Source organism: Orcinus orca, chromosome 19, assembly GCF_937001465.1.
Source record: "Orcinus orca chromosome 19, mOrcOrc1.1, whole genome shotgun sequence".
In the NCBI taxonomy this organism is placed as follows: Eukaryota; Metazoa; Chordata; class Mammalia; order Artiodactyla; family Delphinidae; genus Orcinus; species Orcinus orca.
The window spans coordinates 50,950,788-50,976,300 of NC_064577.1; the positions used below are offsets into that span (position 1 = coordinate 50,950,788).

Below are 25,513 nucleotides of genomic sequence, written 5' to 3' on the forward strand. Positions count from 1 at the left end.
ATATGTCCCATGCAATATTGGGGACATATTTAAACTTCAAAAAATTATTCATTGTTTAATGGGACATATTTATACTTAAAAGTTATTTGTTGTTTATCTGAAATTAGACTTTGATGGGGTGTCATGTGTTTATATTTGCTAAATCTGTCAACCCTGTACTGTCAGGAAAAAGCAAAATCCAGTGAGGTGTGCATGATTACTGTTATTGAATCAATAGGTGGCTGAGGACAGGGAATCAGATCTCACAGTGAACCTGCCATGGACTTCAGAGAATCCTTGGTGGGGCACTGTGGAAAACACAAGGTTCCTGTTGAGGTCTTCATCAAATTTATATTTAGCGTCATGAATGTGGATAGCAGATATCAAAGTGAGGAATATCTCAGACTTCAGTAAGCCAAATATAACTACCTACCTAAGATGCTAGAAATGATATTCTAATTTTTTTAAAAACCATTTATTTATTGTTTTGGTTACGCCGGGTCTTAGTTGCAGCAGGCAGGCTCCTTAGCTGTGGCTCCAGGGCTCCTTAGTCGCAGCTTGCCAGCTCCTTAGTTACAGCATGTAGGCTCCTTAGTTGCAGTATGCGAACTCTCAGTTGCAGCATGTATGCAGGATCTAGTTCCCTGACCAGGGATTGAACCCAGGCCCCCTGCATTGGGAGAGCGGAGTCCCATCCACTGCACCACCAGGGAAGTCCCATGATATTCTAATTTTTAAGGTCACATTGGAGTTTTTGTTTCAAATTCTTTTGGAACAGTTAGGTTTGAATGGGGGATGGTTTTACTTCTTAATTGATTATAGGGAACAGAAATAAAATCTAGAGGGTCTGTTTTTTATGGTTAAGTTTGTAGCACTTAATGAATGCATGAACTTTACAGGCTGAAATACTCTGCTTTTCAATTACCTGAGACTACCCAAGATGAATGGGCACCAGGTTATTTTCTTAATGTCATAACTGCACCTATAGAGTAAAAATTAGAGTTATCCAGTTAAACTTGAATAACCTCCCCAACCTAAATTTGGTAATTCCAGGATAAACATCACTTTGGGGATTGCATTTTCCCATCTGTTCTATTATTGATCATGTAAACTAGAAAATATCCTAATACTTGCTTTATACTACAGTATGTATGGGCTCCATACATATTTTAATTCTTCGAATGAATGATATATTAATATAATTATTTATACATACTACATTAAAAAAAGGATGGGGATAATATTATCTGTATATTTTATGGATCATCGTATGGAGTCAGGCAGAGGTGGCATCATTTTGTTCATCAAAGCTGCTTGTAGAAAGTGGCAGAGTTTGAGCTGGGCTTCTAGGGTGAGCCAGCTATGAAAAAAAACAAAGGTCCCAAGTATAATATGAATGATGTTCTTGTGGCCAGCACAGCTCTTCTTCTTCCTCACTAACAAAACCCATATTTTATGCAAGGCAGCAATGCATCTGGTTTCTAAAAACCACTTTTTCCCAGCTTCCCTGATATTATCAGAAGTTCCTGGATATACCCTGTTTAAAGAGATGAAGGGCAGCTTAGCTAGCACACCCTTTTGCCCTTTGCCCTTCTTATCTTGCCTACAATGTGGACGTGAGGCTTCAGGAAGTGTTGATATTCTGCACCGTAAGGATAAAAGCCACATATTAAGGATGGAAGAGAGGTGATTACATGGGCAAGCTGCTGTACCCGTTATGCACTGCCTATTTCCCAAGGCAATATGCAGAAAAGAAAAATAAGGCCTTATTTGGTTAAGTCACTATAGTCAGATTTCTATTACGAGTAGGCAAATGCAAAGCCTAACTAATACAGTTGCTTCAGAATTAAACGAAAAAGGAAGTCTAAGGAGTGGGAAAAGTCATTCCATGTCTAACAACAGTTTTTACTAGATATCTTCTAGTAAGTGGATTTTGAGGAGCACAACATATGGCATAGGTCTTATGTGTGATTTTTGATGTCATTGCTCAATATATGGGTTTATTGTTCATTATATTTTTAATTGTTTCCACATAACGCAACCCACTATAGTAGTTACGGGGTAGGGCAGGGACAAAAAGGATCCTAGAGCTAAACAAAGAAAGGAAGTGAGGGTTCTTCCCTCTGCCCATCACAATTTGTGGTATTACCAAGGATCTGGGGGTGGACTCCTATTGGATGCTCCAAAAGGAGGAAAGAGGAATCCAGTCACACCTCCAAAGAAGGTCATATAGTGCCCAGGAGGACCAAGTTGATCGGCAAGAGGGAAACAAAGCTGTCCTGCAAAAGGCACCGATTCTCTCTTTTTTAAACGGTAGTTGATTTACAATGTTGTATTAGTTTCAGGTGTACAGCTTCAGATTCTTTCCCACTATAGGTTATTACAAGATAGTGAATATAGTTCCCTGCACTATACAGTAAATCCTTGTTGTTTATCTATTTTATATATAGTAGTGTGTATCTGTTAATCCCATGTTCCCAATTTATCCCTCCCCCCACCCCCCCTTTGGTAACTGTAAGTTTATTTTCTATGTCTGTGAGTCTATTTCAGTTTTGTAAATAAGTTCATTTGCATTATTTTTTTTAGATTCCATATAAGTGATATATAATATTTGTCTTTCTCTGCCTGACTTCACTTAGTATGACAATCTCTAGGTCCATCTGTGTTGCTGCAAATGGCAGTATTTCATTCTTTCTTATGACTGAGTACTATTCCATTGTGTCTGTGTGTTTGCGTGTGTGTGTCTGCGTGTGTGTGTGTGTACCACATCTTCTTTATCCATTCATCTGTTGATGGACATTTAGGTTGCTTCCATGTCTTGGCTATTTATAAATAGTCCTGCTATGAACATTGGTGTACATGTATCTCTTTTAATTAGAGTTTTTGTCTTTTCTGGATATATGCCCAGTAGTGGGATTGCTGGATCATATGGTAACTCTATTTTTAGTTTTTTAAGTAATCTCCATCCTGTTTTCCATAGTGGCTACACCAATTTACATTTCCACCGACAGTGTAGGAGTGTTCCCTTTTACCCACACCCTCTCTAGCATTTATTATTTGTAGACTTTTTGATGATGGCCATTCTGACCAGTGCATTTCTCCAATAATTAGCAATGTGGAGCATCTTTTCATGTTCCTGTTGCCCATCTGTATGTCTTCTTTGGAGAAATGTCTATTTAGGTCTTCTGCCCATTTTTTTGGATTGGGTTGTTTGTTTTTCTTGTTATTGAGTTGCATGAGCTGTCTGTATATTTTGGAAATTAAGCCCTTGTCAGTCGCATTGTTTGCAAATATTTTCTCCCAGTCTGTATGTTGCCTTTTTTTTTTTTTTTTTTTAAATTCAGGTTGTATTCTGCTGTCTTTTTTGTTTTTTTAAGATTTTTTTGATGTGGACCATTTTTAAAGTCTTTATTGAATTTGTTACATTATTGCTTCTGTTTTATGTTTTGGTTTTTTGGTCTAGAGGCATGTGGGATCTTAGCTCCCTGACCAGGAATTGAACCCACACCCCCTGCATTGGTAGGTGAAGTATTAACCACTGTACTGCCAGGGAAGTCCCTGTAGGCTGTCTTTTTGTTTTGTTTATGGTTTCCTTTGCTGTGTATAAGCTTATAAGTTTGATTAGTTGTCATTTGTTTATTTTTGCTTTTATTTCTTTTGCAAAAGGCACTGGTTCTTAATAAGGGAATGAAGGAAGGGAGGACAGTGCTGGGGTGGGAAGAGTGTCTGCAGTGGAGTTTGTGGTGTGTCTCTTGGCCCAGAGGGAGATAGAAATATAAGCTTCATAGCCAAAGAGGCCAGCAGCCCTGTGCCCCAGCACTCTAGCAGGGGTGGTGGAAGGATGGCTCCTTCTCACAGATCTGATGATAGAGGTGATCAGGGAGATGAGACAAATAGGGTTTGGAAGAAATCACACAAGGGCCAGCTGATGCACTGGATTTTGGTGTATGGGTCATACATGTAGGTGACAAAGAAGAAAGCTGCCAAGACCTTTTCTTATCAGCTCTGCATGATCTGACTCCTATCCCCATCTCTATTCCTATCTTTCTGTTACAGCCACACCGGCCACTTTTCAATTCCTCAGATAGACTGTGATCCCTCCCACCGTGAGACCCTTGCAGCTGCTGTTCTTTTTCCCTAGAGCTCTCCTCCCTGACATCCAAGGTGGGCTCACTCCACAGGTACCCTCTCCAGTTAATGCCTATTCATCTTTCAAGTCTTACCTCATCCCTTCCTAAGGGAATCTTTCCTAGATCATCCAGGGTAGATCAAGTTCCCCCCAACAGAATCTTTTTCCTTTCCTTCACAGAAGTTACTTCAGTGCAAAATTATACAAATTGTGATCATATGATTAATATCTACTTTCCCCACTAGACCGAAAGATCCAAGACAGCAGATCTGTGTCTGTTTTTGCTTACCACTATACCCCTGGTACTCCAGCACAGTGCCTGGCATATAGGAAGTGCTTAATAAATACTTATTAATGAAATTAATAAAGCCAGACGTTCATTGCTAAAGTGGAGATGATAATCCTAGCTATCTCATAGAATTTCTTGAAGCCTAAATATGAAAGTGCTTTATAAAGCATAAGGAACTGTTTTAAAATTACTATTATTAAGAAAGATGCTTTAGATTATGATTCTAAATAAATACATTTGAAGAAAAGGATCCAAAGTCTTTTTTTCCCTAAAGGCTTACCTGAAACTTTCTCTTCAAGGCCTGGGTCATTACTGGGGTTAGCCCAGTTCCTGTTTCCATATTTTCTTTATTGGTAAGTGGGGTTCCACCTGGGCTCCTGCAAAGGTATTGAAAATATTAGGAGCTGTGTTTTATGCTGAATTTTCAAATGAATTTAGAAAGCATAAAGATAGGAGAGTGGATTACCTCTCTACATCGACTTTTCTGAGTAGTTTTCGCAGATCTAACTGGCTTTTACCAGGAGTACTGATAAAATACAGAAACAAAAGTTAGAGCTTGCCAGATTTTATAATTTTTCCAAAGCAAAGCAGTCATTTCTATAGGCAACATCCTAGAAAGTAGTTTGTTGCATTTGTTACTATTTATTACATTTAAAAATAGCAGTAGATGCAGATAGGAGCATAAAGTGATATAGTGATTCTAATAAGCAATAGTTTTTGACTCAGTAATTACACATGTAAGAATCCATCTTAGGGCAAAACTCAGCTATGCATACAGATGATGGACAAGGATGTTTATTGAAGAGTTATAGAAAAAAAAATCACAAACAACCTAAATGTCTCAAAACAGGATTTTTATCTATGAAATTCACATATTAAAAAACTGCATCTATTGAAGAAGTCAAAATGATGGTTTAAACTAATTTTTAATGAGATATGGGAAAGTTCATGACATGTTAATGGGAAAATCCATATCTGTATGTATAATGATTATACACAGGTACACACATAAACATATCATATTTCATTGATTCCAAAACATAAACATATCATGTTTCATTAATTCCAAGAAAACTAGTTTTCTTATTTTATTATTTCTGAAATTGTGCTGCTTTGAAAATTCCTGATAATATTTCCCCCCCAAATCTGTTATTAAATCAATGGTGTATTTTGTAATAAACAGCATCATGAAATGGAAATAATAGAGTATATGTCCAGAGAAAGACTAGAATGATAAACAACAGTATGTTAACAGTATGTGGCTATCTCCAATGATAGGATTATTTGCATGATTTTTGTTTTCTTCTTGAAACGTTTCTGTAGATTTCAATTTTCAATGATCACATGTAACTTTTAAAGTTAGAAATAAGCAAAAAATCATTATTTTAAGTAGCAGTAGAGTGTAGTACTGTGTATTTCCTTACATTAAGACATTTGTAACTCGAGTTGATAACACTTTGGACTTCGGTTTCAGGGAAACGCACCGCAGGTCAGAGACAGTAACTAGTGGATTCTGTGCCTTTGGTGATGGTACAAGCTTTAATCACAAAATGAGACACTATTAAAAACACATTTAAAAATAGCATTCAAAATGTAAACATACTAAAACAATAAATATTTGAGTGCTGAATATGTGTAAGATATATCTATTCAATTTTTATTCCAAAGCTTCAAAGTATATCTCTACCTCTTCAAACTAATGGTTGGTAGATAAAACTGCCTAATTAAATAATTTGGGGATTTACCTATTTTGTTGAGGAGATCCAAAATTACTCAAGAAAAAAAAAATCAAATACTTACCTCAGAATGGCTTCTATATTTAAGACTTATGCTTATTTTCCATTAAGGGACAACCAGGTTAAAAGCTGAAAGACCACATGTTTGGTCAATGACATCTTACCTTCCTCCTTTCATCAAAACTCTGTGTCTTCTTTAATTTCACAGTCAGTAGATCTTTAACTGTTATATGCATGGGTACATTTTTTTTTAATGGTCCAGCCTTAAAATACATGGAGAGGTTAGAATTCAAATTGGAACCAGGACATCTAGTCAAATGCAAATCCAAATCTAATTTTTAAAGACTCTTTAAAAATGAACTTAAAAATTAACTCTTATTTCCCCTAGGAGCCTACCAAATTCTTTCCATTCAACCAAGAACAATTCTGTTTTCAGTATCCATGGATGCTAAGGCTATTGAAAAGTATTCACCAAAATGTAAGGCTTTGATAGTAAGAGATGGGCTAGTTCCTTGTAACTATGCATCTTCCTTAGGAGTCATTGTAATAGGACAGGAGATGAAGGAGTTCCTTAAATCAAAGTGAAATTTTGGGGACTTCCCTGGTGGCTCAGTGGTTAAGAATCCACCTGCCAATGCAGGGGACACGGGTTTGAGCCCTGGTCTGGGAAGATCTCACATGCCATGAAGCAACGAAACTCGTGCGCCACAACTTCTGAGCCTGCGCTCTAGAGCCCGCGAGCCACAACTACTAAACCCGTGCGCCACAACTACTGAAGCCCGAGCGCCTAGAGCCCGTGCTGCGCAAGAAGAGAAGCCACTGCAATGAGAAGCCCGTGCACCGCAACAAAGAGTAGCCCCCGCTCGCCACAACTAGAGGGAGCCCGCGCGCGGTAACGAAGACCCAACGTAGCCAAAAATAAAAATAAGTTAATTAATTAAAAAAAAATTTTTAAAGAGCAAGTTAAAAAAAAAAAAAAAGTGAAGTTTTGCCTGAACTCCCTAAAAGGATGACTCAGTTCCCATAGAGGAAGGACGTATATTCAAAGAGGTATATATTAGGGCAAATATAACAATAGGCTCCGCATTTAATTCAGCCATTTTCAACCAAATATATCTGTAGTGAAAATTCAGCAGATTTTTAAATAGGGCCAGGCCTATCTTAGTGATTCACAAATACTCTGGTCCCCTTGGAAGATAAGTAACTCTAATGGAGACTGGTTCTCCAGCCTAATGGCATTATACTTTAGGATCCACAAATTCTTTTTATTCTGACTTCACTCACTAAGCTATCTTTGTTTTTAATTTGGTTTCCCAGAGAGATTTCCATTTTTGTAAAGAATCCAACAGGAATCTCCCACCTTGCTGGATTTCATTCATTTATCCTTGAAAAAAAATCACTTTCATTTCTAAATCCCACTTTCGTGATCTCTCAGAGGACTGTGTCTTTAAAAACAATAATTGACATAATTAAGATATGGAAACAGAACAAAATGCAGCCCTTCCTGTCAAAGCCCTTAGCCCAGCCTTAAAAGGACACCTGGCTGTACTCCTTCATTACACACTGACCAAAACACACCTTTACTAGATTGTTTTTTACCTGATGTGCTTTAGTGAGATCAGATTTTCTGAGCAGCAAAGGTGCTGTCAGTGGTGGAGGCGGAGGGAGCGGGGGCGGGGGCGGGGGCGGAGGGGGCGGGGGCGGGGGCGGAGGAAGACGACTGGCTGGCTGTGGCAGCGAGGTGGGTAGTACAGCCTCGGAGTCTCCAGGGGTGGTTAGAGCACATGCAGGCACATTTGTAAGTTTACCACGCATGTGACACATCTGACCACAGCTTGGACAGGAAGAATTTTCTGAGACGGCCTGGAAGAAAACGTTACAGTTGGCAACTGAAGAACAGATTTATTTGGTTCTTATGGTTGAGAGTCATCAAAACCATACCTACCATGTATTGAATGCTTTCTCAGTATACCATATGCTCCGTAATATTTTCTCATTTATCACAAGCTCATTCATTCATTCATATATTTGTTTTGTGTGTGCTGTATGCCAGGCACTGTGGGTACAATATGAGCCCTGTCTGTCACCTCATCGAGCTGACAGTCCGGCGAGGAAGACAAGACATTAAACATACACAAAACACATTCAAAACAAACCAAAATAATACTTCAATAAGAGGCATGAAGTGTGCTGTGAGCATGAATAGTCAGAGGTCTGGGGAGTGATATTTAGCCATGATCTCAAAGACGAATTTAGCTTTACCAGGTGAAGAAGGGAGATAAAAACTGGGGGAAGAGCTCCTGACAGAGGGAAAAACAATGCAACGAAGAATATAGTATGTTCAAGGAGCCGATAAAAAAGTTCAAGGGCCTGGAACATGACTGTTATGGGCTGAATTACATTACAACTCATATATTGAACCCTCAACCCCCAGTACCTCAGAATGTGATTGTATTTGGAGATAGGGCCTTTAAAGAAGTGATTAAATTAAAAGGAGCCATTAGGGTGGGCTGTAATCCAATGTGACTGGTGTCCTTATATAAAGACGAAACTTGAACAAACAGGAGACACCAGGGATGCACGTGCACAGAGAAAAGACAATCTGAGGACATAGAAGGCAAGTCGAGGAGAAAGGCATTAGAAGAAGCCAACCCTACCAACACCTTGAGCCTAGACTTCTGGCCTCCAAAATTGTGAGAAAATAAATTTTTATTGTATAAGTCACCCAGTCTGTGCTACTTTGTCATGGCAGCCCTAGCAAATGAATACAACAACCCTAAGAAGCAAGGGGGCATACTACAGGCTGCTGTGACAAAGTATCACAAACTTGGTGGCTTAAAACAAAATTCATTCTCTCACAGTCCTGGAGGTTAGAAGACTGAAATCAAGGTGTCAGTAGGACTGCACTCCCTATGAAGGCTCCAGGGAAGAATCTGTTTCTTGTCTCTTCCAGCTTCTGGAATCTACTGGCATCCTTTGGTTTGAGGCCCCATGACTCCACTCTCTGCCTCTGTGGTCCCATTGCTTCTCCTCTTCTCTGTATGTTCTACTCTGCGTGTCTTTTATAAGGACACTTGTCACTGAATTGAGGGTCCACCCAGATAATAAAGTATGATCTCCTCACCTCAAAATCCTTAACTCAATTATATATCTGCAAAGACCCTTTTTCCAAAAAAGGTAATATTTACAGGTTCCAGGGATTAGGACTTGGACATGTCTTTTGGGGGGCCATCATTCAGCTCACTACAGATGGCATCTTCCCCACTTTATAGATGAAGAAACTGAGGTCCAGGTTGTGAAGTCCAGGTAATGAGGTGATTTGCCTTTCCTCCTCTGGTTAGCTCATCTTGAGGCACAAATTCTGGAAGTAGGGGTGTAATCCCAGAAGTGTCTCTCCAAACCAATGAGCACAATGTTTATTCTTTAGGTTTTAGACACTGAGAATAGGGGTCCTGCTTAGGGGAGTTCGAAGAGAGTGGATATTTATAGTTTTTTCATGCCTACATCAGTCAAGAAAATAGAAACTACCCTGAGTATTTAGAAGAGGGGACATGTAATATAGTGAGTTGGTTATACTGCTGATGGAAGAGCTGAGAAGCACGCAGGGGACAGTGAGGCATCCCAGAGATTAGCAACAGCATAAAGCCATGAACACCCTGACACTGCATGGCCAAAGAGAAGGACAGTATAACCAGATCTCTGGAGCTGGGTTAACCCAGAGAATCTAGAAACATGGTTGACTTACCTAGTGGGAGCTGGAGTTAGGGAGGCAACAACAACAATTGCTGGAGAAATTGCCCAACACAGAGAACAAAGGGGAAAAATACCCCATCCTCTCTCTCCTTCTAATCTCTCATCAGTGTCTCCCATTAGTCCAGCACACCAGGAGCCAGATGACATGGAGCTTGGGAAATGTAGCCTGCAGGGGTCAGCCCCCTCCAGCAGAAACTCTGAAGTTTAAGGACTAGACCTGAGAGCAGACATGCCCAGAACTAGCACTAGCCTGTAGCCACTCCTCCTTCTAGTAAAAGCACACTGGGGTTCCAATGGGGGACAACCCCTTCCCTCCTCACCTAATTCTGGATTTGTTTTTCATTTGATAATACTAACCTTCAATGCTTCCTGGAGCTTGTGTAATTCACTTTCCAAAATGCGAAACCGTTGTTTTAGACTATGAAGTTCTTGGTGGCAGAAACGGGATGGAAAGATGGTGTCTTTCAATACTTCCAAACTCTGAAATTAAAAAATAATCAAGCCTGAATCCAATGAGCAATATGATAAGGACAAGAAAGTGGTCTGATGTATGTTTTATAGAAGTGAAGGCAATAACAAGGACCTACTGTATAGCACAGGAAACTATATTCAATATCTTATAATAATTTATAATGGAAAATACTATGAAAATATGTGTGTATGTGCGTGTGTAACTGAATCACTTTGCAGTATACCTGAAACTAACACATTGTAAATCAACTATATTTCAATTAAAAAAATTTTTTTTATTGAAAAAAAAAATTGGGCTTCCCTGGTGGCACAGTGGTTGAGAGTCTGCCTGCCGATGCAGGGGACACAGGTTCGTGCCCCGGTCCGGGAAGATCCCACATGTCGCGGTGCGGCTGGGCCCGTGAGCCATGACCGCTGAGCCTGCACTCCGCAACGGGAGAGGCCACAACAGTGAGAGGCCCGCGTACAGCCAAAAAAAAAAAAAAAATTGAGGGCAGACATGACCACACAATTTCATCTCATCTGAGTTTAGCCTGAGTGTCTGCTGACCTGAGCACACACACACATGAACACACACACCCAGTATGCAGAAAAACCACAATGCTGAAAACATGTATGTCAAACCCATACCCAGGCCATGCAGTTCTGAAACCAGTTGTATATAGACCATACTCTATTTGTCCAAAGCTTTACTGCATCTTTAAAATTGGGAAATTTGAAGTTCCAGGACGGTCTTAGCCAGCTTCTGCTAAGGGGTGTATCTGTTGAAGGAATAACCACTCTGTAGGAAAAACAAAACCAAACAAAGCAAAAACTCCTAAGTTGGAATTAGAATTAACTCCTAAGTCTAATTAAATAACAAGCTAGTTTTATAGTATGACTCAGGAGCAGAGACTATCTAAAGCCAAATTCTTCATTTACTTCTAGAATTCCCAGATTAACTTATGCAACAAATATTTATTGAGTAAATAAATAGTAATAAATAAAACAACATAGTAAACAAATAGGTATCTGAGATTTAGTAATGAACAAAATAGATAAAAATCCTGCCCTCATAGAATTTACAGTTTCATGGAAGAAAGGTAAAAATAACTAAATGAATAATATATGTGGGTTGTTAGGTAGTGAACAAATGCTAAGGAGCAAAAGATAAAGCAAGAGAGGGAATGTGAAACGTTGGGTGGAGGTGAAAATTTAGATAGGGTAGCCAGGGAATGTCTCACCGAAAAGGTGACTTTTGAGAACAAACGTCAAGGAAGTGAAGAAACTAGCAGAGCAAATATTTGGGATAAGAGCATTCCTGGCAAGAGCAATAGTAAGTGCAAAGGCCCTGAGGTGGGAGTTTGTCTGAGGTGTTTGAGGAATAGCAAGGAGGCCGGATGACTAGGGTGGAAAGATTGAAGGAAGAGGATTAACAGATAATGTGAGTCAGACCATAAAGGTCTTGTTGGTCATACAAAGGATTTTCATTTTTACTCTGATAGAGGAAGACCTTGGAGAATTTAAGCAGAGGAGCAATATGAAATGATTTTAACAGGCTCACTTTGGCTGCTATGTTGAAATACACTGCAGAGGCAGCAAGGGCAGAGCAGGAAGACCAGTTAGAAGGCTTTTGCAACATTCGGGAGAGAGAGGAGTCAAGGATGGTATCATGGTTACTGCTTTTTGAGGGTCTGTTTGTTTTAAATTTTTTTCTGTAAAGAGACCTTTAACAAAAAATGTATAAATATGTTATTGTGAAACCTACTGCCTTAGAGTTCTTAGATTTTAGAGTCTCTTTTAATAACACATTTAAGCCCTGAGTCCCAGAGAATAAATGATCAAACTTTACCAAAATAAAGCTTTAAGTTTTAGTCATATACACCTCTTTCATCACTTAGTTACCAGGTTTATACAATTAAATCGACTAGGAAAGTAGAAAATAGTTACTGTGCACCTCAAACACAATTCCTTGTGATTTTTACTTCATTTGAACTCTTAAGCTATGATCGCTACATAAAATCAGGACGCTCAGTTAAAATTTAATTTCAGATAAAGGGTGAATAACTTTTTAGTATAAGTATGTTAGAAATGTTGCACGGGACAATACAAAAAACTCATTCATTGTTCATCTGAAATTCAAATTTAACTGGGTGTTCTGTATCTTTATGTGCTAAATCTGGTAACTTGTTCCTAAAATGATCAGATTTTTAATATTTTCTCTGTTCTATATTACGCCTTACCTTTCTGGTGAGGGTGGTGGAGCGGGAGGTGTAACTAGCTTAGACTGAAAGTGAGAGGCCTCTTTTCTTTTGAAAAATCTTTTCGCTTTGGCTTTTAGCTTTCTTCTTCGTTGCTTGAACTTGGGCATGGTTTCTGTAGAGAAAATTTGTTTTTACATTTTTTATTGAGGAATAATACATATACATAGAAAATACACAAGTTTTAACTACAGTTCAATGAATTATCACAAAGTGAACACATCCTTGTAACCGCCACCTTGGTTAGGAAATAGGTCACCACCAGCAACCCAGAGTTCCCTTGAGGCAGGAGATAGATGGGCCCCAGGCTGAGCAGCTGGAATCTGTACCCTGTAGACAGATATTTCAAGATGAAGATAATGGCAGGAGCAAGAAGGAGCTGAGTTCTGTTTGGATAAAAAGCGAAAGAGACCACATATTTCTCATTCTTGAGGTCAAGGAGACCCCCAAGCGACACATGTGCAAAAAGGATCCTTGGGGAGGGGGAGCCAGACCATAATATGTTCTGCTAACTCCTCAGAGACCAAAGATGGAATCCATCTCGGCTAAAAGATGTGCATGCACACAGGGGAGGGCCCTGTGCCAGACCAAACATGGACTCAAAGTCAGACAAAGCAAGATGATTGGCCAGTGGTAACCCAGAACTGCCCCCATATAAGTAACATAATCCACCCCAAAAGTGTGTGCCGCTCTCTCTCTCTTGCTCTCTGAGTTCACCCGTGCTTTCTCTGCATGTATCTTCTCTCCTAATAAGCATGTTACTTGTCTCACTACTTTTTGTCTCTTTGCCGAATTCTTTCTTCAAAGCAGACAAGCACCAGGGCAGTGCTGTGGTCAGGGTTCAATCCCTGGTCAGGGAACTGAGGTCCCACTTCAAGCCACTGCAGGCTGGAGCCACCTCACAGCCACCCAAGATCACCCTAAACTGGAGGAAAATTTAAACCCAGATTTAAACTATCTCTAGAGATACCTTGGCTTTGGCATTATATTACTCTCTAATTTTGTTTTTGTTTTGCTTGGTTTGCTTTTCTTCATTAAGTCAAGTGAATTTCCCTTTCTTTATAATGAAATCAAGCAGGACCTTTCAGGGCCTTCCCAGTACAAAAGCCCTTTTTGTTCCCTTTCTCTTGTTTGTAGAAAAAAGACTTCAGTCTCCTAAGCCTTCCTCAAGTTCCAAAGAGCAGACTCAAGCAGTTACTAGTTAGAGAAGTGAGGGAATGCAGAAACAATGATAGGTTAAACAATAGTTCAGAGATAAAACAGTCACAGGACTCCTAGTTCCTCCTCAAGGGATATATATAATGATCTGATGCATATCTTTGTGTTGTCCTGCAGAATCTAAGACCACACCCCCCAGGTAAAAGATGGTTACCACATGCTGACCACCAGCATTTAGACCCCAGACTGGTTAGAACCATAAATGTTGATGATTAAGATTCCCCAGATATCACCCTGTTACCTTACCACCAACCAAAAAGTTGAAAGTCCGCCAGCTGATCAGGCATCCTATTACCCTCACCCCTAATGCTGCCTTTAAAAATCCTTGCCTGGGCTTCCCTGGTGGCTCAGTGGTTAAGAGTCCACGCTTCCACTGCAGGGGCTGTGGGTTCGATCCCTGTTCTGGGAACTCCCGCATGCTGTGTGATGCAGCCAAAAAAAATCCTTGCCTGAAAGCCATGGAGGACTTTGGCGCTTTTCAGCACCAGCTGCCCTTTCTTCTTGTTTGGTGCCCTGCAATAAACACTGTACTTCACCACAACCTGGTGTCAGTTGATCAGCTTTGCTCTGAGTTGGGTAAGTGGACCTGAGTTTGGTTCGGTAGCAATAACAGAGAAGATGGCTACAGTTCGGTTATGTCAGTTATTAAAAGGAAGTAAATTTCTTTGCTGGTAACATTTACTGAGATTCCAATGTACAAAGTTGAGTTGGTAGTGAAAGAAAAACAAAACTAACCATTTATATAATGCCCATTTACTTTTAGACACCTTCACATACATTTTTTTCAGTGAATCTTCATTACCGTGCAAGGTATTTTTCCTGAGGAAGAGGATTTTTATTCCCATTTTTACATAAGAATAAATTGAGGCTTAGAAAGATGAGATGATTTATCCAATGTAATGCAATAAAGCATTAAGTCCAGATTCATAAGTCTCCAAAGACCACTTTCTTCCTAATACACTGTGATGCAATAGTAGAATAGGTGATATACAACAAAATAACAATTACCCCAAATCTAAGACATGGGTGTTTCAAAACATTTATTTTAAAGCACTTTTAAACACTAACTAGTATATTTAGATTTTAACCCAGAATCCTTTTCTGAAGAAAATTAAGTCAGAGCTGGTGTGATGTGAAGAAGTGCTTTGCCGGTTTCAGTTTTTGCTACCTGAGGAACAAAGATGTCCTTATTCAAGTAGCAGAACTAAAAATGGTCTCAAAGGCTGGGCCTCCTTCTCTTCAAACTTACATTTGAATAGGAACAATTGGTCTTTAAAATACACATTCATTCCACTTTTGTTCACCCTGTAACCCTCCAGCACTTGGTATGTAGCTCTATGCTTGCTCAGCTCTCAGATTCCAAGGGCTGAAGAACCTCCCCCAGCTCCAATGTGGATAGTAAAAACTAAGAAATGTTTTAGTTCCAAGAGCACTGGACTCGCAGAGGGCACCCTCCATGGCAATGGGTGATAGAACGTATGTCAACAACTGGTCTAGGAGTAAAGTTTCTTGATAGCATCTTATTTAACAAATTGCCAGACCTCAGATTAACAGTGTATTTCTTAACTGTTCTTACAGGCTTGGGAGACATACCCCAAGACACCTGATTTCACCTTTATTGCATCACTTTTCCTTTCTACTGAAATAATGAATAAAGGCTAAGTGGGGATTATTAAACACAAGGGATATCTACAGGATTAAAAAAAACCCACAAAACAAAAATACTACGAATGAAGATATTTAGGAAAGCCTCAGGAAGCAACAAAAAACTTATGGTTGCTTGGAAAAGAAATTAAACCTCATCAAATCCATGGCCAAGACTACCTGTCAAGAAATGTCACTGGAAACCTCTATCCAAGGCCCAGAGTTCACTGGTTGGGATCCCCAGAATCTGAGATTTCCCCAGTAACCTCCCCTTCCTGTCTTCCGTCTGCCCCATCACAGCCCTCCCCCATTCTGTTCCTGTTCCCTCTCTCACCTGCCTTGATGTCTTTTGTTAGAGAGCAAACTGACACAGAGAACTGGCCTCCGGCCTCCCTTTTTCCTACATTCACCAATCAATCCCTCAGTTATGAAAACAGACTTTAGAAAGGAGCTGGATGTTCTGGTTAAACTCAGTGGATTGACTCTATACCTTAACCTCCACTCCAGTGGTGTGTTGGGATTAGCCCCGACTTTTACATTTTTAGGAAGTCTGTGAGCCAGTTGTTAAACAAATCTACCATTTAAATTAAGTTATATAAACTTACAATTAGGTAATTTATATTTTAAAAGATAATCAATACACAAAACTCACCACTCCCTAATGATCTTACTATTATGTATGCTCTTGAGGTTTTGGTTTTTTTTTTTTTTTAACCTGATTGTATCTATACAGTGAAAATGCTTTAGAATGGTGTATTATTGCTCATTTTTTCCCAACTGCACATTCAGTGACTTCATATTGGAAACTTGAAATTGCCCATGATGGGAGAATTTACACCACGGCTATTATAAAACACTACAAATTAAGGCTTGGTTTATTATTTTGTTGATTGTTAAGAAAGTGATGAAAAGAATGTTAATAGTGCAGATTAAACTTAAAAGTGTATCTTGTCTGTAGTTACATTGTGAATAGCACAAAAAAATTGAGGAGTATTATTCCAGTATTTGAAAATGATTATCTGATTCATCAGAGGTTGCTTACTGAAGTGAAGTTCCAAAATAAATCTTTGTGTTTTGCTTTTGTCTTACTTCACAGAGTAAATGAAAATATAAACCAACATTCATATCGGGACTAAGCTTGTTCATAGATTGCAACCACAGGTTGGTTACAAATAAAAGAAGTCTATAAAAATCAATAATAGCATTTTGTGAGAATCAATTGGCTATGAAATTTATGAGTATTATATATTTTATCATTGCTTATAATAATTATGTTATATATCATAACAGTATATAATATCAGTAATTTATAATAAAATTATGATATATATATTTATAAATATTTATTAGCACACTACTGGTGGAGCATCATGAAAACATCATGAAAAAGGCAGTAAAGGAATAAAAAAGGCATAAACCCACAGGACGAAGAATGGGAGTAGACCCTATAATAGATGATAGATGTGAACTAAATCATCTACAAGTAGTAGTAACTGACTTGGCAAAGCAGAGGAAAGCTGAGGCTTGCCTGCCTGGTAGGGAAGCCAACAGGAAGCAAGACCATTCCCAGAACTCTGAGAAGATTCGGGACTTGAAAGCACCTAGCTCCTTTGAAGGTTTGGGGTAGGGCTTAAATTGGATTGATTAAAAGTCTTTATAAGAATTGGATAGGCCTTTGACTTCTGCCCTCCCATCCTTACAGCCAGGCAGTGTCCTGGCTTTCATTTTATGGACAGGTTTATTCTCTGGAGAAGTTGAACCTAGAGGTGCTGAATTTGGGTCACCAAGCATAGCAGGGTCATGTCTCTGTCACTATACAGAAGATAGGGGATGATCCTAACCGAAAAGTGAGACTTTCAATCCCCTTCCTCAGCTCCGCTCCCAAAATACAGGCCACCAAGTTTTTTTTTTTTTGGGCTGCGTTGGGTCTTCGTTGCTGCGCGCGGGCTTTCTCTAGTTGTGGCGAGTGGGGGCTACTCTTTGTTGTGGTGCGCGGACTTCTTATTACAGTGGCTTCTCTTTGTTGTGGAGCACAGGCTCTAGCCGTGCAGGCTTCAGTAGTTGTGGCACATGGGCTTCAGTAGTTGTGGCTCACGGGCTCTAGGGCACAGGCTCAGTAGTTGTGGCGCAGGGGCTTAGTTGCTCCGCGGCATGTGGGATCCTACCAGACCAGGGTTTGAACCCGTGTCCCCTGCATTGGCAGGTGGATTCTTAACGACTGCGCCACCAGGGAAGTCCCACAGGCCACCAAGCTTAATTCTCAGCCTCAAACCCCCACATCTCTCATTCCTCCTGGAGGAGACTAGAAGATTCTTCTCCAGGGAAATTGACTGGCCCAAGAAAATAGACCTACAGATATTGACATTTGGGGTTCTAGCCAAAGTGGCCAAGTCCTTGATGATCAATTACCCACTGTGGTGCCCACAGGTTGACAATATCCACCTCCACTACTTTGAGCTGCCAATCAATTGTCTTTTTTGTGTATTCCTTTGATAAATAACAGCCAAGGATCATCAATCATTTTAGGAAAAGTCTTTACCATGAACAGCAGAGACCAAAATAAACAGGGAGAGAAAAAAAAAAAAAGAAATGGATAAATTACCTAGTGTGTTTGATCATTCTGAGCAGAATTTGCTGTTTTTTCTGTAAAGTTAGGGCCAAGTTACTGATAAGAGCTTGAAAAAGTAAGCATATTAAAAATGTCTGGGAGGGGGTGGGACTTCCCTGGTGGTCCAGTGGTGAAGAATCCGTCTTCCAATGCAGGGGATGAGGGTTCGATCCCTGGTCAGGGAACTAAGATCCCACATGCCGCGGGGCAACTAAGCCCACGCACCACTAGAGAGCCTGCCTGTTGCAACTACTGAGCCCACGCCACAACTAGAGAGAAGCCTGTGTGCTGCAATGAAAGATACTGTGCGCCGCAACTGAGACCCAGTGCAGACAAATAAATATTTTTAAACATTTGTGTTTAAAAATAATTAAATAAAAAAATAAAATATTAAAAAAAAAAAGTCTAGGAGGGGGAATTGCCTGGAGGTCCAGTGGTTAGGACCTGGTGCTTTCATTGCCATAGCCTGGGTTTGATCCCTGGCTGGGGAACTAAGAGTCCACAAGCTGCAGGGCGTGGCCAAAAAAAAAAAAAGTCTAGGAAAAAAGTTCTACAAGAAAAGAAGTGAAATCATAGTAATACTGTATGTTCAGCTGTTACACAATATTTTATAAAATATTTAATAAATATTTTATAGTATAAACACTGAATGTTTATTTAACTAAAAATTATGATATATTGGGAAGACAGAAGGAAAGAAGGAAAGAAAGTGGAAATCAGCAGTTGTCTAAATTTATATAATGTTTAACCCATTGGGGGGAAGAAAGAAGGAAGAGTATTATAAACATGTTACTTAGAAACATGGAGGTAAACACCAGAAACAGTTACAAAAGTGGATAGGGTTGCCTTTGGCAAGTGGGAGTCAGGATTATAGAGAGAGGATTAAAAGGACTATCGTTTCTTGTTTGTTTCTTTCTAAATATAAAAAGCCTTCCGGTAGTATTGGACAGTTAACCTTTGGTATGTACTATTAGCTGGAAAAATAAGAGTACCACCATTCTGAAACTGGGCCATCATTTTCTAGCCCTTTCCTGGTGGTTGTTCCAGCGCCCATGCCTTCAAATTTCTAAAGAGTTCTACATAAGCCAATGTATGTCATTTTGGAAATTATTATTATTATTATCATCATTATTTTTTTGGCTGCCCTGGGTCTTCATTGCTCTGTGCGGGCTTTTTCTTTTCTTTTCTTAATAAATTTATTTATAAATTTTTATTTTTTGGCTGTGTTGGGTCTTCGTTGCTGCATGCGGGCTTTCTCTAGTTGTGACGAGCGGGGCTACTCTTCATTGCAGTGCGTGGGCTTCTCATCGAGGTGGTTTTTCTCTTGTTTTGGAGCTTGGGCTCTAGGCACGTGGACTTCAGTAGTTGTGGCGTGTGGGCTCAGTAGTTGTGGTGCACAGGCTTAGATGCCCCGTGGCATGTGGGATCTTCCTGGACCAGGGATCGAACCCATGTCCCATGCACTGGCAGGCGGGTTCTTAACCATTGGACCACTAGGGAAGTCCAGAAATTATTTTTTAAATGAAAAAAAATCTGGGAACTAAATCATATTTTCTCCTCTCTCTTCTCTGTGTGTGTGTGTGTGTGGGGATGTCCTGGGCCCTGGGTCATTATTACTATTTAATAACTTTCTAATTCAATACAGTAATTGACACATGCAGAGAATTAAGAGAATATGTCAAATCTGTCAGGATAGAAAGATGCAGTCTGAGATAATTCCTAGATTAACGTTATATTAAAAAATAATCATAGCTCTTCCAAAAGTGAAAGATAATGAATTCCTACCTCAAACAGGACAGAGGACACAGCAAGCTAAGGTTTGTTTTATTATCACTGCTTTACTAAAAGCTTTAGATACTCTGCAGAGGATAACTGTCCAATTATAAAAAGAGTACAGAGCAATCTTTATCTAGGTGAGACATGTAAAGTCCCCTTTCCAAAAGAGTAATGAGACATACAAATTCTTTTTGCTAGATTAGGTGGGATTCCAATTGCTAACACTAGACAGAAGCTCATTCTTTCATGATTACTCAAAGGATTTTTCCTATCGCTTAAATTGAAAAATATACTTCCTTTCTTTTTACTTGCCTTGTTTTGAAAAGAATCTAAGGCCAATTAAAAACAAAAACAAACCTGTACCACAACATTAAAAAAAAAAAAAAAGAAAAAGTGAGGAAATTAGAATACTCCATTATAGAATAGGCTATACGGGCTTCCCCGGTGGTGCAGTGGTTGAGAATCTGCCTGCCTATGCAGGGGACACAGGTTCGAGCCCTGGTCGGGGAAGATCCCACATGCCACAGAGCAACTAGGCCCGTGAGCCACAACTACTGAGTCTGCGCATCTGGAACGTGTGCTCCGTAACAAGAGAGGCCGCAATAGTGAGAGGCTCGCGCACCACGATGAAGAGTGGCCCCCGCTTGCTGCAACTAGAGAAAGCCCTTGCACAGAAACAAAGACCCAACACAGCCAAAAATAAATAAATAAATTAGAATAGACTATATTAAAATTATATATTATTCATAAACATGAATCAGAAATAATTCTCTGATTAATTCATCCTGTCCCTTCTCCTTACCATCCCTCCCCTTTCTGTCTTGTATCTTCAGTTGCCTTCACCATCTTTCCCTGGGCTCTCCCTAGTTTTCCATCTTTTTTTAATTTTTATTTTTTAATTTTTTAAATTTTTGGCCGCGTTGGGTCTTCATTGCTGTGCATGGGCTTTTTCTAGTTGCAGTGAGCGGGGGCTATTCTTCCTTGTGGTGCACGGGCTTCTCATTGCAGTGGCTTCTCTTGTTGCAGAGCACAGGCTCTGAGCACACAGGCTTCAGTAGTTGTGGCATGTGGGCTCAGTAGTTGTGACCTGTGGGCTCTAGAGCGCAGGCTCAGTAGTTGTGGCACATGGGCTTAGTTGCTCTGCGGCATGTGGGATTTGGACCAGGGCTCGAACTTGTGTCCCTTGCATCAGCAGGCGGATTCTTAACCACTGTGCCACCAGGGAAGCCCTGTCTTTTGATATAGTCTATTTTCCCCTACTCTTTTAATTTTGAAAAATTTCAAACCTTGAGAAAATTTATAAGAATAGTATAATTAACACTCATATATCATTTGCCTAGATTCACCAACTGTTATCTATTATCTCTCTTCATAGGGGTATATATATGTGTGTGTGCAATGTACAATATATATTATACATGATAATGTATAAAATATATAACCACGTGTTTATGTAATTTATATAATTTTTACATATCATATTACACAGACACACCCCTATACAGAAAGATAACAGTTGGTGAATCTAGGTGCATGATATATGACTATTTATTATACTATTCCTGTAAATTTTCTCAAGGTTTGAAACTTTTCAAAGTAAAAAATATAATATATAATAAACGTACATAAATATAAAAAATACTTACACATGCATAAAAGTTTTTAGTTTTTGACTGAGCAGAGTTAGCTGCAGACATCATACTTCACTCCGAGATACTTCAGCTTCAGTTTCCTTACATGAACATGGACATTATTCTACAAAACCACAATCAGGAAATTTTACTTTTGAATATAATCCATATTCAATTAATATTCAATAGTCTGAACAATATCCTTTACAGCTGCTTCCTTTCCCTCTCCACATTGCATTTATTTATTTATTTGTTTTTAAAGATTTAATTTTATTTATTTTTGGCTGCATTGGGTCTTCGTTGCTGCACGCGGGCTTTCTCTACTTGTGGTGAGCAGGGGGCTACTCTTCGTTGCACTGTGTGGACTTCTCCTTGTGGTGGTGTCTCTTGTTGCGGTGCACTGGCTCTAGCATGCAGGCTTCAGTAGCTGTGGCTCATGTGCTCTAGAGCACAGGCACAGTAGTTGTGGCACAGGGGCTTAGTTGCTCTGCAGCATGTGGGATCTTCCTGGACCAGGAATCAAACCCATGTCCCCCGCACTGGCATGTGGATTTTTATCTACCACTCCACCAGGGAAGTCCCTCTCCACATTGCATTTAACTGTAGTATCTCTTCAGTCTCCTTTAATTTATAACACTTCCTCAGCCTTTTTATATAAGTATTTGCCTTTCTTCATGTTTATATTCTTGAAGAATTCCAGCTAGTTGTTTTGGAAAATGTTCCTCAGTTTGGATTTGAGTGTTCCTCCAGTGATCTTCCTACCTTCAGTCCTTCTCCTTGCCAGTTTATTTTCTACAGTGTTCTGGAGTTAGTCTTTTTTTTTTTTTTAATTATTTTTTAAATTGATGTATAGTTGATTTACAATGTTGTGTTAATCTCTGCTGTACGGCACAGTGATTCAGTTATACACATTCTTTTTCTTTTTAATATTCTTTTTCATTATGGTTTATCACAGGATATTGAATATAGTTCCCTGTGCTATACATTAGGATCTTGTTGTTTATCCATTCTAAATGTAATAGTTTGCATCTACCAACCCCAAACTCCCAGTCCATCACCCCCCCACCCCGACTCCCGCTCCACCACCCTTGGCAACCACAACTCTGTTCTCTATGTCTTTGAGTCTTGTTTCTGTTTTGTAGATAGGTTCATGTGTGCCATATTTTAGATTCCACATATAAGTGATATCATATGGTATTTGTCTTTCTCTTTCCGACTTACTTCACTTAGTATGATAATCTCTAGTTGCATCTGGAGTTAGTCTTTTAAAACAAAAATATGACCCTGATATTCCCTGTTTAAAAGCATTTGAAGGATACTTATCACCCACTGGATAAACCAAATTCCTTAGCATACCTTTCAAAGCTTTTCACAATTCAGCTCTAACAGCCCTTTGCAGGCTCATCTCTTCTAATGATTAACAGTTTGTACTTCAGGCAAACCAAACACCAGATACTTTCTATAGTGTTATCAGTCTTTCCCCCTGCTTGGGATATCCTCCTTCAGGTCAATTTATGTAGCCTTCCAGATTCAGTTACTTTTTTTTTTGCCACGCCTTGCGACATGCAGGATCTTAGTCCCCCAGCCAGGGATTGAACCAGTGCCCTCGGCAAAGGAAGGGCAGAGTCTTAACCACTGGACTGCCAGGGAGGTCTCTCTTTGTCTTTTTGGTGAGTGCTTATAATCCTCCAGGTACTATGGTAGGTGCTAGGATACAATATAGTCTCTGTCCTTATGGAATGTTTACTGGCTGATACGTCATCTCTTTTGTGCTTCTATAGCACTTTATACACACCCTTATTGTGACATTTATTATATTGCATTGTAATTTTTGTTTGCATGTTTGTCACCCCACTGGATTTGAGTTTTTCAAGGGTAGGATAAATTTTATTCATCTGTTTCCCCAGGACCTAGAGTATAGCAGGCATTAAATACCATTTCATTCAATAAATGAATGAAAGAATAGCAAGTGTTCTCTATTTTGATTAAGGAATATGCTTTAATACCATTCCAGAAAATCTCTTGGTGAGGGAGATTTTTAATTCTTCAAATCATACTGCACCTTCATATGGTTAAAGGATGGGTCCAAAACTATTTCCAGTAGGAAGATGCAATAAATAATAGAGTAAGAATTACACTCCTCTGCATGAGTTGGCACTGCTGCTTCTATTAAAACTCCACCCTGTGATACAAAAAAATGCTTTTGGTCAGGGGGTACTTACAAAGCTGTGGCAGCAACAGAAATTGAAACCAAGTCCTATGTCTAATTTATAATGAAAACTAATGCCTGGGTTTTTGTTCTTTTTCTTCTTCCTCTTTTGTTCCCTTTTGGCCTAGCCCATACCTGTTGGATCACGTTTGCATAATCAACAATAAGTAATGAAAGTCAGGTGCCTTAAGGCACAACTTACAGATAAACATCACTGTTTATCTGCTGTTCTGAATTATCTTCCAGGGTAAGATGACCTTTATAGATTATGTTGACATAGATCCCGGGGGCCACAGACCACTGGACTAAAGACAGGGTAGACCGCAGATGACTAAGATGATTAACCTCAGCTCCTTTGTTCTTCCCCTTTAAAAACCCCTAACTCAGAGACCAGTTGGAGTGACTTGTCTCCCACTTCCTCGCCTGGCTCCCTGCAATAAAATCTTTGCTGCAAGCTCCCGCTGTCAGTTTGGCTTTCTGCACTGCGGGCACAGGAGCCCTTTGTTCGGTTTAAAAACGACAATTGGATTTCTTTAATATTGTCCTAAAACACATTTTTATGGAAAAACTGTGTTTACACTCCCACAAACAGCTTTCTGTCAATTAATCACTTTCCATTACCAGTTCAACTGATTCCTCTTGAACATCCATAGGGCTATTGCTGGTACTTGCTTATATCTAAATTACATTTTATGTTGTGCAGCATTATTTTGTTAGCTCCTGTCTTGTTTCTCTAGAGATTGCGGTTCCCTAAAGCTTAGTCCAGCACAGTACTAGTCACATAGAAAAAAGGACACACTTTTTAAACTGATACTCTCCCAGAAAGTCGGACGATATTAAGACTATATTAAGGAACATAGTACTACTCCCTATCAAAAAGTGTATGTTCTCAAACTTAAAGTGCATAAGAATCACGGGGCGGGGGGAGGTCTTGTTAAAATGCATATTCTGATTCAGTAGGTCTGGGCGGAGCCAGATAATCTGTATTTTAAACAAGCAGCCAAGTGATGCCGATGCTGTTGGCCCGCGAACCACGTTTGGAACAGCAAATATGTAAAGGACTGTGCAAAAGGAAGGCGACTTTGCTCCAAAACATATTTTTGAAGAGCGTTAATTAAATAAAAGTATGATTAAAGTGGAGCCAGGCGGAGCACTTCTTACCCAGCCTTAAACCTCCTCTTTTCCGATCCGTCTCCCCTCCGAGTCCAGCGAAACTTCCCACCTCTGTAAACCGTAAGACCACAAGCAGCAACAGGCCCAGCTACGGAAGATGCGAGCCCAGGTAACGTAGAAAGATACCCCTGCACTTACTAGGCTAAGAGTCCGGGGATTCGATGGGGTCCCGGCAGTGGCCTCTCCCTCGCCATAAAGAAAAATTCAAAATTAAAACCTTATCGTGTAGGGACCAATCGTAGCCTTGGTCTTTCCACAATTCGCTCTGCGTGTAGTGTAGGATCACAGCTTGGCTTGTGATTGGCTGAGGTAGAGCCACACTCCGACCAATCAGAGCCGAGGCGCTTCTTGTATGAATATGGAGGAAGGCGGGAGCGAAGTGGAGGGGAAGCTGGAGAGGAAAGGTGTGTCACGTCTTCTTTGCTGTTTCTGGAAGCTTTTGTGTAATTGGTTGGCTCTTCTTCCGATTACACCAATCGCAAGCTCTTCTCTGCTGAATTCTAACTGTGAAATTGAAAGTAGAGATGAGGGTGCAGCCAATGGAAAAAAAAAAGGGTACAGGAGCCAATCCTCCTGCGGCGTTTTGTGTCCTTGCCCAACAGGAAAAGGTGTTTCATGCGGAGGGGCGTTTCCCAGCCGCCAATGGGCGGGCGCCGG

General features: G+C 39.8%; 1 protein-coding gene across 3 annotated transcripts; it reads right to left on the reverse strand.

Moving 5' to 3' along the window:
* Positions 1–438: 438 nt before the first annotated feature.
* PRR11 (proline rich 11) lies at positions 439–25,461 on the reverse strand. Of its 3 annotated transcripts, none has more exons than XM_033431672.2 (10): positions 24,995–25,461; positions 12,580–12,712; positions 10,988–11,138; positions 10,244–10,366; positions 7,733–7,996; positions 6,298–6,396; positions 5,822–5,934; positions 4,864–4,923; positions 4,678–4,774; positions 439–961 (listed from the first exon to the last, which is right to left on the reverse strand). In XM_033431672.2, exons 2-10 carry the CDS (start codon positions 12,705–12,707, stop codon positions 950–952), a joined length of 1,047 nt encoding a protein of 348 aa, XP_033287563.2. In that variant the 5' UTR covers positions 12,708–12,712; positions 24,995–25,461; the 3' UTR covers positions 439–949. The 3 variants fall into 3 exon arrangements, with proteins under 3 accessions (XP_033287563.2, XP_004271873.2, XP_033287562.2); XM_004271825.4 differs by having other exon boundaries at positions 439–1,339; XM_033431671.2 differs by lacking the exon at positions 24,995–25,461 and adding an exon at positions 24,845–24,979 and having other exon boundaries at positions 439–1,339.
* Between the last annotated feature and the right edge of the window lie 52 nt (positions 25,462–25,513).

What these genes read in the sequence shown, in the direction of transcription:
- PRR11 (XM_004271825.4), bottom strand. Translation starts at nt 12,707, where the DNA reads ATGCCCAAGTTCAAGCAACGAAGAAGAAAGCTAAAAGCCAAAGCGAAA. An exon ending in AGCTCCAGGAAGCATTGAAG is followed by an intron (nt 7,997 to 10,243) that starts GTTAGTATTATC and finishes GTTTTCTTCCAG; the next exon opens with GCCGTCTCAGAAAATTCTTC. An exon ending in GTTTTGATGAAAGGAGGAAG is followed by an intron (nt 5,935 to 6,297) that starts GTAAGATGTCAT and finishes TTGTGATTAAAG; the next exon opens with CTTGTACCATCACCAAAGGC.